This window comes from Oryctolagus cuniculus, chromosome 6 (assembly GCF_964237555.1).
Source record: "Oryctolagus cuniculus chromosome 6, mOryCun1.1, whole genome shotgun sequence".
NCBI classification, from domain to species: Eukaryota; Metazoa; Chordata; class Mammalia; order Lagomorpha; family Leporidae; genus Oryctolagus; species Oryctolagus cuniculus.
In genome coordinates, this window is record NC_091437.1 from 150,019,254 (window position 1) to 150,032,180 (window position 12,927).

Sequence of the window (12,927 nt, forward strand, 5' to 3'; positions counted from 1 at the left end):
CCCGGGAGGGCAGTGGAGGATGGCCCAAGTGCTTGAGCCCCTGCACCTGCATGGGAGACCAGGAGGAAGGACCTGGCTCATGGCTTCGGATCAGCGTAGCTCCAGCCATAGCAGCCATTCGGGGGATGAACCAATGGAAGGAAGACCTTTCTCTCTGTCTCTCTCTCTCACTGTCTAACTCTGTCAAATAAATTAAAAAAAAAAAAAAAAAAAAAAAAAAGGGCCGGCGCCGCAGTTCAATAGGCTAATCCTCCATCTGCGGCGCTGGCACACCAGGTTCTAGTCCCGGTCGGGGCGCCGGATTCTGTCCCGGTTGCTTCTCTTACAGTCCAGCTCTCTGCTGGGGCCCGGGAAGGCAGTGGAGGATGGCCCAAGTCCTTGGGCCCTGCACCCGCATGGGAGACCAGGAGAAGCACCTGGCTCCTGGCTTCAGAACAGCGTGGCGCGCCGGCCGCGGCAGCCATTTGGGGGGTGAACCAATGGAAGAGGATTTCTCTCTGTCTCTCTCTCTCACTGTCCACTCTGCCTGTCAAAAAACAAACAAACAAACAAACAAACAAAAAAACACTTTTTTTCCAAGGACATATTCTTGGGGCAGTAATCCTACTACAATAATGACCAAATGACTTCTAACCATATAAGAACAAATACTGGGCCAGCACCATGGCTCACTTGGTTAATCCTCCATCTGTGGTGCTGGCATCCCATATGGGTGTTGGGTTCTAGTCCTGGTTGCTCCTCTTCCAGTCCAGCTCTCTGCTGGGGCCCGGGAAGGCAGTGGAGGATGGCCCAAGTGCTTGGGCCCTGCACCTGCATGGGAGTTCAGCAGGATGCACCTGGCTCCTGTCTTAGGATCAGCGCAGCGCTGGCCGTAGCGGCCATTTGGGGAGTGAACCAATGGAAGGAAGACCTTTCTCTCTGTCTCTCTCACTGTCTATAACTCTACCTGTCAAAAATAAAAAAAAAAAAAGAAAAAATACTGCTTTTTTTAATCGTTTTTATTTTCATCTGCTTGAAAGTGGGGAGCAGGGGAGGAGGTAAGCAAGTGACTGCAGTATCTTCCATCACTCTCCAAATGCCTGCAACAGCCAGGGCTGGCCCAGGCCAAAGCAGGGAATTTGGAAGATCATCAAGTCTCCTTCATGGGTCACAAGGCCCAAGCACATGGGTCATCACTGGCTGTTTCCCAAGATGCATCAGCAGGAAGCCTGAAGGGAAGAGGAGTACTGGGACTCAAACAGGCACCCCAATATGGGATGTGGGCATCCTAAAGTGGCAACTTAACCTGCTGTGCCACACATCTGTCTCTTCTCATTTGAAAGCTCAGATGGGGGCCAAGCAGGTAAAGTCTCCACCTGAGATGCTGGCATCCCCTGTGGATGCTGGTTCATGTCCCAGTTGTTCCACGTTAATCCAGCTCCCTACCTACATGCCTGGGAACACAGCAGATGTTCAAGTTCTTGGGCCCCTCCCATCCCTGTAGGCGACCCCGATGGAGTTCCAGGCTCCTGGCTTCAGCCTGACCCTGCCCCAGATACAGGGGAAGGAAAGCAGCAGATGGAAGAGCTTTCTATCTCTTTCTGTGCATCACTCTGCCTTTCAAATAATCAAAATATATTAAAAAAAAAAAAAAAAAAGACTCATTGGGGCTGGTGCTGTGACAGAGTAGGCTAAGCCTCTGCCTGTGCTGCCAGCATCCCACATGGGTAGCAGTTCATGTCCTGACTACTCATCTTCCCATCCAGCTCTCTGCTTAAGGCCTGGAAAAGCAGTGGAAGATGACCCAAGTGCTTGGACCCCTATGCCCATATGGGAGACCCAGAAGAAGCTCCTGGCTTCAGATTGGCCCAGCTCCGGCCGTTGTAGCCATTTGGAAGTAAACCAGCAGATGGAAGACCTTTCTCTCCACCGCTCCCTCTTTCTCTCTCTGTAACTCTGCCTCAGGAAGGCAGGAAGGCAGGAAGGGAGGGAGGAAGGGAGGGAGGCAGGGAGGGAGGAAGGGAGAGAACTAGAGAAAGAGAGAAAGAGAGGAAGGAAGAGGGAGGGAGGGAGGAAGTTCCTTTTCTTCAAATTATATTCCCCACTGAACCTCCCCAATAGCAAGTTCTTGTCTCTTACTTTCCAGAGAGCATTATTTACAACACTACCAGCCAGCCCAGAGGGCCCTAGTGATCCCCATCCTGTGTAGCCGTCTCCTGTACTGTACTATGGTAAAAGGGATGAACTATCAATCACATCTAAGACTGGGTTAATAAAAAACTATGGGGCCAGCATTGTGGCATAGCAGGTAAAGCCACTGCCCGCAATGCCAGCATCCCATATGGGTACTAGTCTGAGACCTGGCTGCTCTACTTTCCATCCATCTCCCAGCCAAGGGCCTGGAAAAAGCAGCAGAATATTGCCCGAGTGTTTGGGCCCCTGCTACTCATATGGGAGATCTCGAAGTAGCTCCTGGCTCTTGGCTTCCACCTGGCCCAGCCCATCTGAGGTATAAATCAGCAGATGGAATATTCTCTCTCTCTCTAAGTCTTTCAAATAAATAAATATTTTTTTAAAAAATCTGGGATTATGATTTGCAGTGAGCATTTTAAGAGCAGTCTAGTGAAACAGTAATTAAAAATCTTAACACCCATCATTACTACACTATTTTGTGAGGAAAACAAAATATACTAACAGCTTAGCTGAGAACACTAAACAATAGAATTGAAAGTTAAAGGGCCGGCGCCACAGCTCAATAGGCTAATCCTCCGCCTGCGGCGCCAGCAACCCAGGTTCTAGTCCCAGTTGGGGCGCCGGTTCTGCCCCGGTTGCTCCTCTTACAGTCCAGCTCTCTGCTGTGGCCCGGGAGTGCACTGGAGGATGGCCCAAGTCCTTGGGCCCTGCACCCACATGGGAGACCAGGAAGAAGCACCTGGCTCCTGGCTTCGGATTGGCGCAGCTCGCCGGCTGCCATGTGCTGGCCATAGCGGCCATTTGGGGGGTGAACCAACGGAAAAAAGGAAGGCCTTTCTCTCTGTCTCTCTCTCTAACTCTGCCTATCCAAAAAAAAAAAAAGAAAGTTAAAGAAACTCTCCAGATTTTAATGAATTTACCACTGACTGATTTGCCTATAAGAGGCTTGCCTATAACAAGAATCTACTTGCCAGCAGCAAACACAATGTTCACGCCCAGAGGAATGAACTTCTGGCAAAGGAGATGGCACTTCTCAAAAAACTGCCACATACCACTGAGACTTCACTTTCCCCTTCAGGAGGAACCTGCTCAGCCCTCTTAATCCCCTGCCGAAACAGTGCAGAATTGTTATGTTTTGATATAACTAACCATCCACACACACAAGCATACCACTGTGTCTAGTCATTAAGGAAACACAGGTTGTGGTCTGTGTTATAACTGACTCTGACCTGTGGTCACTCAACTTCTATAGAACCATTTCCTTTACGGTGAGGTAACATTCATCTCAGTTTTATAAATTGGCAACACTTAGCTGTTATCAGTTCTATAAAATTACAAGACATATCACATTTGACTTTCACTGTTATTCATGATATCTGCGATATCGCATTTCCAAATACTACTATTGTCCCAATCAGTATATGTTACTGAATCTACCAGATGCAGTAAGGACCAAGAAAGGGGTGCAAGATCAACAAAAGATAAGGAAAGTTGAGAATAAAACCCAGGTCTCTTGATTCTTATGTCAACTATGACTTTCACTACATCACATTTTTCCTTAGTGAAGGCAATTTTGTTTATGAAACTACCAAATCCTTAACTCTACTTGAGTAAGTTTCCTGAAAGCATATTCCCAAATATTTATTCAAAAAAGAAAGATTACGTGTTTTTTTTTTTTTTTTTTTTTTTTTTTTTTTTTTTTTTATTATTATTTTTGACAGGCAGAGTGGACAGTGAGAGAGAGAGACAGAGAGAAAGGTCTTCCTTTGCCGTTGGTTCACCCTCCAATGGCCGCCGCTGCAGCCGGCGCACCGTGCTGATCCGATGGCAGGAGCCAGGATCCAGGTGCTTTTTCCTGGTCTCCCATGGGGTGCAGGGCCCAAGCACCTGGGCCATCCTCCACTGCACTCCCTGGCCATAGCAGAGAGCTGGCCTGGAAGAGGGGCAACCGGGACAGAATCCGGCGCCCCGACCGGGACTAGAACCCGGTGTGCCGGCGCCGCAAGGTGGAGGATTAGCCTATTGAGCCACGGCGCCGGCCTTGTTTTGCTATTTTCAAAAACTAATAAATTCAGGTAAGTAAGTACTCACAGCAAAGTTTTTAGTAAAATAAATAACACAAATAAATAAATAACACAAATAAATAAACATGGTAATATTATTACCATGTTATTAAAATATAAAAGACTGCCACCTCTGATAATGTCAACTGGAGAACAGAGAAAGTAATATTTGTTTATCTCATATTTTGCATCACCAAATTTATCTTCCATAACAAAAGTCATTCATTTTGAATTTGAGCTCTTTTTTCTATTAACATGGGCAGATAAAACTAAAACTAAAACTGATGATTTCACAAACTATAGAGCAGACTTAAATACTCATGAATTTGAATGAATTATCTACTTTTTATTTTTAAAGACTCATTTTATTTTTATTTGAAAGGCAGAGTTACAGAGAGAGGGAGAAATAGACATCTTCCATCAACTGGTTTACTTCCCAAATGGTCACAACAGCCAGGGCTGGGCAAGGCCAAAGTCATGAGCCAGGAGCTTCTTCTGAGTCTCCCACATGGGTGCAGGGGCCCAAGAACGTGGGCCATGGTGGGCCATTCTGCTACTTTCTGAGGCACATTAGCAGGGAGCTGGATGGGAAGCAGAGCAGCCGGGTCTTGAACCGGCGCCCATACGGGATGCCAGCATCACAGGTGGCAGCTTGACCTGTTAATGCCACAACACGGTCCAAATTACCTACTTTTAAGAAGTCAATAGGAGGAGCAGGCACTGTGGCATAGTGGGTAAAGCTGCTGCCTGCAGTGCCGGCATCCCATATGGGCACTGGTTCAAGTTCTGGCTACTCCACTTCCGATCCAGCTCTCTGCTATGGCTAGGAAAGCAGAAGAAGATGGCCCAAGTCCTTGGGCCCCTGCACCCATGTGGGAGACCCAGAAGAAGCTCCTGGCTCCTGACTTCAGATCAGCGCAGCTCCAGCTGTTGTGGCCAATTGGAGAGTGAACCAGCTGATGGAAGACACCTCTCTCTCTCTGACTCTCCTTCTCTCTGTGTGTAACTCTGACTTTCAAATAAATAAATAAATCTTAAAAAAAAAAAAAAAAAAAAAAAAACAGAAGTCAACAGGAATAGGAGGGAGAGGAAGAAGAAGAATGGGAGTGGGGGGGCAGGTATAGTGGGATGAATCACTATGTTCTTAAATTTGTATTTGTGAAATGTATGAAGTTTGTATTTCTTAAGTAAAAGGTTTCTTTGAGGGGAAAAAGTCAAAAATATCTGTTTTGACTTCTTTTTAGTCAAAATCAATTGCTGCAAACATACTAAATAAGCCATATTTTATATATGCTTACATATAATTTAAATGTAAATACATATTCACACTTAACATGTTAAAAGAATGAGGATATTGAGGTTGAGTTTTTAATATAAGGAGAATTTTTAAGGTAAGCTAGAAAATAACATTAAAGCACAGGCTGAGAATCCTTTATCCAAAAGTGTTCCAGGTTCAGAGCCTTTTAGATTTTGGAATATATACACAGACTTTATTGGTTGAGCATCCCCAATCCATAAATCCAATATCCAAAATACTCCAAAATCCTGAATTCTTTTTGTCAGGGCTCAACAAACTTCAGATTTCAAAGGATTTGGGGTTTCAGATTTTCATATTAAGAGTACTCAAACTGGGACCGGCGCTGTGGTATAGCGAGTAAAGCTGCTGCCTACAGAGCCGGCATCCCATATGTGTGCCAGTTCCAGTCCCGGCTGCTCCACTTCCTATCCACCTCTCTGCTATGGCCCCTGTACCCGAGCTGGAGACCTGGAAGAAGCTCCTGGCTTAGGACTAGCACAGCTCCAGCTGTTGCAGCCATCTGGGGAGTGAACCAGCTGATGTAAGACCAACCCCTCTCTCTGCCTCTGCCTCTCTCTAACTCTGCCTTACAAATCAATAAATAAGTCTTAAAAAAAAAAAAAAAAAGAGTATACAAACTGTACTAAATTCCTTTGGATTTCTGAAAGGAATAGTTTATACTCTTCAACCATAAAGAATGCAAATACTGGGTAAAGCCACAGCCTATCATGCCAGCATCCCATATGGGCACCACTGCTCCACTTCCGATCCAGCTCTCTGCTATCACCTGAGAAACCAGTAGAAGATGGCCCAAGTCCTTGGGCCCCTGCACCCGTGTAGGAGACCTGGAAGAAGCTCCTGGCTCCTGGCTTCGGATCGGCACTGATCCGGCCGTTGCAACCAATTGGGAGTGAACCTGCGGATGGAAGATCTCTCTCTCTCTCTCTCTCTCTCTGTGTAACTGACTTTCAAATATAAATAAATAAATCTTTAAAATCTTTAAAAAAAAAGGATTGCAAATACTTATTGTAGAAAGTAAATGAGATTTAGAAGCAAGAAAATTAAAATCACCCATAGTTTATCAGAAACAAATATTTTGAAGTATTATTCTCTTACCTTTCATCTATTGAAATGTATAGACAAAATTGTATTCTGCCTTTTCCACAGAGCATTATTTCAACATTTTTCCACATCTTTGAACTTTCTGAGAAAATAATTTTATAAGTAGATTTCATTTCACCATGTGTAGTACTTAACTAATTACTATTAACAGATGTTCAAATTACTTTTTCATATTTACAAATAATACTAATTTGTCCCTATTTTTTCCTCTGAGAGTTCTTTGAGTAGATTCCTATAAGTGGCATTACTGAAACAAACAAAAGACACATATTTAAGGATTTTTTTTTAATTCTGCAAAATTTCTCAGCAAAAGGACGCCAAATCATCCTGCTTTTTTTAAGTGTCCCATTAAATAGCAACTATTTTCATGTTTTTATAACATAGGTGAAGTGTCATTGAAACAAACTTTGAAAGAAATTTCTAGGCCCCAATTGCCAGCTTATTTTAATTAACAACATTCCAATATAAAACATAGGTAGGACAGGAGTAAGAAGTTTATTGTAAGATTTGACCTCTATATCTCTTCTTTACTACATTTTCCTTTAAAAGTAACTTTTCTATTAAATAACAACTTCAGTTGAATAATAAGTTTCTAGAATTTTTAAGGATAAGCTATGCCAGATATATTTCTTTTTAAATAAGTTATTCTACAAAGAGATATATATAATTTAAATTGAAATTCAGAAGAGTTGGTAGAAGAAATTTAAGCGAGACATCTATAGGTATCTGTATTTTAGTCTCCACTATAACATTACAAAGTATGTTCACAGCATTGGTGGTACTGAAAGACAGAACTAGGTCCCAAGGCATAGAGTGAATTCTATTAAATTATTTCATAGAAATTATAATCTTTCATCTTCATTGTAGAACATCCCATCAAATTTAACTATACAAGGTGTAAATCCAAACTTGATGAAAATCTAAAACTCAAAAATAAGGGTCTTATCTGCTGTATATTTTTCATTATTCTTTCATGACAATGACAATTCTAAATATAACTTTTATCAGTCTAATACTATGGATATAAACACCTATATACAGTCACAAATCAAGTGGAAAGTTCAAAATCATTCACAATGAACTTAATAAAAATAGAGACAAACAACTTCATCTGAAGATGACATAAAAGAGGTATAGTTAAGTGTAGTTAATTATCTAGTTTCTGACCTTTTGGCCACTTGGTATTTACTCAACTCCAATTCACCATCCTCTCCAAGAAAGCACAAAGATGTAGACTTAGCAGCACAAACCACAGCCTAGACTAATGAGAAATTTATGAAAAGTACAGAGACAGGGCCTGTGCTGTGGCATAGTAAATTAAGACTCTGCCTGTGGCACTGGCATCTCATATGGGTGCCAGTTAATGTCCCGACTGCTCCACTTCTGCCCAGCTCTTTACTAATGGCCTGCGTAAGCAGTGGAGGACAGCTCAAGTGCTTAGACTCCTGCACCCACGTGGGAGACCCAGGAGAAGCTCCTGGCTCCTACCTTTATATCAGCCTACTGCTAGCTGTTGTAGCCATTTGGTGAGTGAACCAGAGAATGGAAGACCTTTCTCTCTGTCTTTCCCTCTCCCTGCACCCCCCTGCCCATTACTCTGTCTCTCAAATAAATAATTTTTTTTAAAGTACAAAGATAAAACTAGTGTATTCAAGCAACAATTTGGGGACCAAGGGTCTTAGTTACCTACATTTCTGAATGTTATGAATAGTTGCTTAGTCTTTTAATAAAATCAAAAGTGCAAATGAGTAAAGTAAAATTTATTATGCATAACATTAAGGAATACAACTTAAAATGCAAATCATGCTGCATGCAAAAAATTTAAGCAAGTGATAGCAAATGCCTCAAAGTCAAACATGCACCAAAAGGTATTTTGAAGCCAAACAGCAGTATTTTTTAAAAGAAACAAATTAATAGGGTCAAATAATAGTCATAAAAATTGATAATCAAAATTGAAAAATAAACACTTTTAGAAATAGTAAAGAATTTCATTTTTTAATTTAATTTTAATTAAGTTATTTTAATATAAAGACTTTAATTGTAAAAGGACTTTTATTTTTTTAAAAACATACTTTAGGTAAAACCCTTAAACATCTGTGTGTGAGGTTATGATTTTATTTAGCATTTAAATGTATTATTGTAACATGTAGGAAAGAAATTTCTACATAGATTTGATAAGAACTAATAGTGTAGCTTCATTAACGTTCTAGGGAACTTATGCAACCTGGGTTTGCTGTAACCTACACTGGTAACTAATGGATCCCTGGGCTGGTACAGGCCAGTAGCCTAACAACTGAGAACAAGAGCTGGCCAGGAGAAATGATGAGGAAAACCACAGTGTTCAATTAATCATCCATATTAATGCACTTACCCATTGTTTCTCTGGCTTAAGTAATAGGAAATACTAAAGGAAATGAATTTGATTGCATCTTTCATCTCATGGTGTGGATTTGTTTTTCTGTTTTTGTGTTTTTGGCTGTGAGGGGATAGTTGTGCTTCACATGTCTAATTTGTGTACTTGGTACAATTATATATACTACTTAACACAGCGATTCCATTCCTTTCCTTCCTTTATGCCTATGTATTATAGACATGAAAATAATTACTACATATAATGATATTCCTTAAGTTAGGGTTAAGATATTAAAACAGCAGTATAATTTTTTAAAAATGGTCAGATCTTATAACTTTTATTAGACATCTAGTACTATAACACTCTCAGTTTAAAAGATCATACAACTGGGGCTGGCACTGTGGCATAGTGGGTAAAGCCGCCACCTGCCATGCATTCCATATGGGCGCCAGTTCCTATCCCAGCTGCTCCACTTCCGATCCAGCTCTCTGCTGTGGCCTGGGAAAGCAGTAGAAGATGGCCCAAGTCCTTGGGCCCCTGCACCCAGATGGGAGATCCAGAAGAAGCTCCTGGCTCCTGGCTTCAGATTGGCATAGCTCCAACCGTTATGGTCATCTGGGGAGTAAACCAGCGGATGGAAGACTCTCTCTCTCTCTCTTTCTTTCTCTCTTTCTTTCTCTCTCTCTCCCCCCCTCCCCCTCTCCCTCTCTTTCTGTGTAACTCTGACCTTCAAATAAATAAATAAATCTTTTTAAAAAAATCATAACAACTATGTATAGTATTATAGATAGAAACTTAAAGTGAGCTAGAAAAAAAATTACAAAATGTAGATCTATCTATGAGTGCAGCTACACAAATCCCCAGAAAACATTCATTTTTAAATAAAACTGTTTACCATTTAGAAACAGAGATTGCTCAGTTGATGCATTATCTTTTTCCCTTTCAACCAGTTTCCACATATGAATTGTTCCAATGAACATCAGAGTTGAAAGGATTCTTAGAAAGCGCCTGCCAGTTTTTCTCAACTTGGGTGCTACCTCCCCATAGAAGAACATTGGAAATGCAGGGCTACTTTAGATATGATAATGACTGGCAATGCTACTAGTATTAGGGATTCTAAACTTTCTATAACACATGAGAATCCCTTCATAAAGAAGAGTTTTCCAGCCCAAATAGCAGTAACATGGCCACTGAGAAACACTAACTTGATTGTCTACTTTGAAGATACAGCCAGAGATATAGTGATTTACTCGGTGATACACAGCTGGGTCCAGAACCCACAGTTTCTCATCTACTTCTCTTTTACTTAATAAATTCTAAATAGAAAAACAGAGAATAACTAAGACTCAATCACACAAATATGTGAAATATCATTAAAACATTGGTTACACATATTTTAGACTGAAGTAAAATTATAACTAATTAAAACACTAATATCCTTTCCAAATAGTCTTTTCTCTCCCTCAGATACATCACTTTTTAAAATCCATCAAATTAGAAGAAATCAAGTGATTCATCACAGTTATCAGATAAAACATTTTTTGAATGGGAGTATTACCTGATTTCTTTTGACCTATAGTATAAGACTAATCTCCACTGTGGAAATTTATTTATACAGTGAAAACAGCACTGACCAAAAATCCAAAGGACTTGATACATAACTAGTAAAAACTAAATCTCCAACATGTAATAAACCCTCTAGATCTCAGTTTCTTGTTATACAAAATGAGGGGTTTAGGTCTCTGCAATCCCTTCAAGTTCTAAGATTCTGATTACTTCTTCCTTATTGCATATTATTATTAAAAAAAAGAGAGGCACTGCCAAAACATTCACGAAGATACACACTATAGGAAGTAGGGATAAAACTAAAGACTGAGTCTCAAAAGGTGAACACTAACAGGTCCTACTACTATTTTAGTTATCGTTCAGCAACTTCTTACCTCCTAGAGATATTATCTGTCATCTTTTATACAATAAGTAGTCTTTTCCCCCATATCATCTTAAAATGAGGACTACCTTAACAATCTGCTGAATAACTTACAATTTAAACTTTATTTATCAAATGACATTTGTACTAAATGTTTAACTTCTACTTGCCAATTTAGATTTAAATTTTTAATTTTAAAATTACATTATGGGCCGGCGCCGCGGCTCACCAGGCTAATCCTCCGCCTAGCGGCGCCGGCACACCGGGTTCTAGTCCCGGTCGGGGCGCCGGATTCTGTCCCGGTTGCCCCTCTTCCAGGCCAGCTCTCTGCTGTGGCCAGGGAGTGCAGTGGAGGATGGCCCAAGTGCTTGGGCCCTGCACCCCATGGGAGACCAGGAAAAGCACCTGGCTCCTGGCTCCTGCCACCGGATCAGCGCGGTGCGCCGGCCGCAGCGCGCCGGCCGCGGCGGCCATTGGAGGGTGAACCAACGGCAAAGGAAGACCTTTCTCTCTGTCTCTCTCTCTCACTGTCCACTCTGCCTGTCAAAAAAATAAAAATAAAAAAATAAAAAAAATAAAAAAAAATAAAGAAAAATTACATTAAAGGGGTCAGCACTGTGGCACAGCAGCCTAAAGCCCTGGTCTGCAATGCTAGCTTCCCAAATGGATGCCGGTTCAAGTTTTGGTTGCTACACTTCCAATCCAGCTCCTTGCTAATGTTCCTGGGAAAGCAGAGGAGCATGGCTCAAGTTCTTGGGCCCCTGCACCCATGTGGGAGACCTGGAAGAAGCTTCTGGCTCCCGGCCTCAGATCAGCTCAGCTCTGGCTGTTGAGGCCATTTGGTCAGTGAACCAGCAGTTGGAATATCTCTCTCTGTCTCTACCTCTCTCTGTAATTTTGTCTTTCAAATAAATAAAATAAATCCTTTTTAAAAAATTACATTAGAACTGACAAAGAAGGACATACTGGAAAATTTTTACAGATAATGTACTAATATGTTTAATGTGTATATGTGTGCACACATACTATACTTCTACATTTCTCTGAATTTCTTATAGCTTGATTTTTGCCCTTGACACCACATACTTGTACAGTCTCAGTGGTATTTGACCTTTATCCTTACAAAATCTCAATTGGTCCATAAAATATTTCAAATTCTTTTTCATACATTATTCTCTTAGACCATGTATCTAAATTAAATACTAACCTGAAATAAATGAGATATTTATTTTAATCTTTATATCTCTTTCATACACACACACATACACCATTCCACCACTATCATGTGCCATGCAACTTGTTATGTATTCAGCCATATGGCCACTGAAACTAACAAAAAAATTATGAATGACCTTAAAATAAACTAATAGAAGGCTTTCAAACTATTTAAGAATATATTTTCAAAATATTAACTGTTTTACAAACTTTCCTTACTTAAACATAGTTTCTCTTTGCAACATTCTAAAGTTTCCCTGAACATGGTCCTTTACTCCTACTCAATTATCCTTAAAAAATTCATAGCATTTGCTGCTTATTATGCTTCACTTCCTCTTATTGTTTCATGATTTTTAAATTATATTACCTAAATAGAATTAAATATAAATGATTCTGCCTTTTCATAAGGTCATAAATTTAATGCTTCAGTAAATTAAGCATGCAATTTACTCCATAATATCCACAAAGTCTAGGATTACATAATAAACATTCTGTAGAGAGTTAAAAACTCAAATGTAAATACAATTGTAAAAAGCATTCCAACTCAAATAAGCAGTAAATTCTGTCAAACAGATGCTCGGCCACTGACAAACAATCAACACCTTAAGATTATACTATACCAAAACTATCAGGGGTCTCTGCTGATGATAATTCTTCTGCATGTTTCACAATAACAATCTCAGGTTTGGGATATCTGCATGCTAAAAAATATTTTAAAAGCAAAATATGTATAAATAAATGCATATATAAAGTTTTGAAATACCACTTATTACTAAGT

The 12,927-nt window shown here is 40.6% G+C and overlaps 1 protein-coding gene across 6 annotated transcripts in view; it reads right to left on the bottom strand.

The window, feature by feature from the left end:
• TMEM65 (transmembrane protein 65) overlaps positions 1 to 12,927 on the bottom strand; it is a 121,274-nt gene that overhangs the window by 81,161 nt on the left and 27,186 nt on the right. The window contains exon 2 of one of the 6 annotated variants that reach the window (XM_051844811.2): positions 12,770 to 12,850. The exons of the other annotated variants lie outside the window; for them this stretch is intronic. Coding sequence (XP_051700771.1) covers positions 12,770 to 12,850 — 81 coding nt within the window. The remainder of the gene's footprint in view (positions 1 to 12,769; positions 12,851 to 12,927) is intronic. 6 annotated transcript variants of the gene reach the window in all.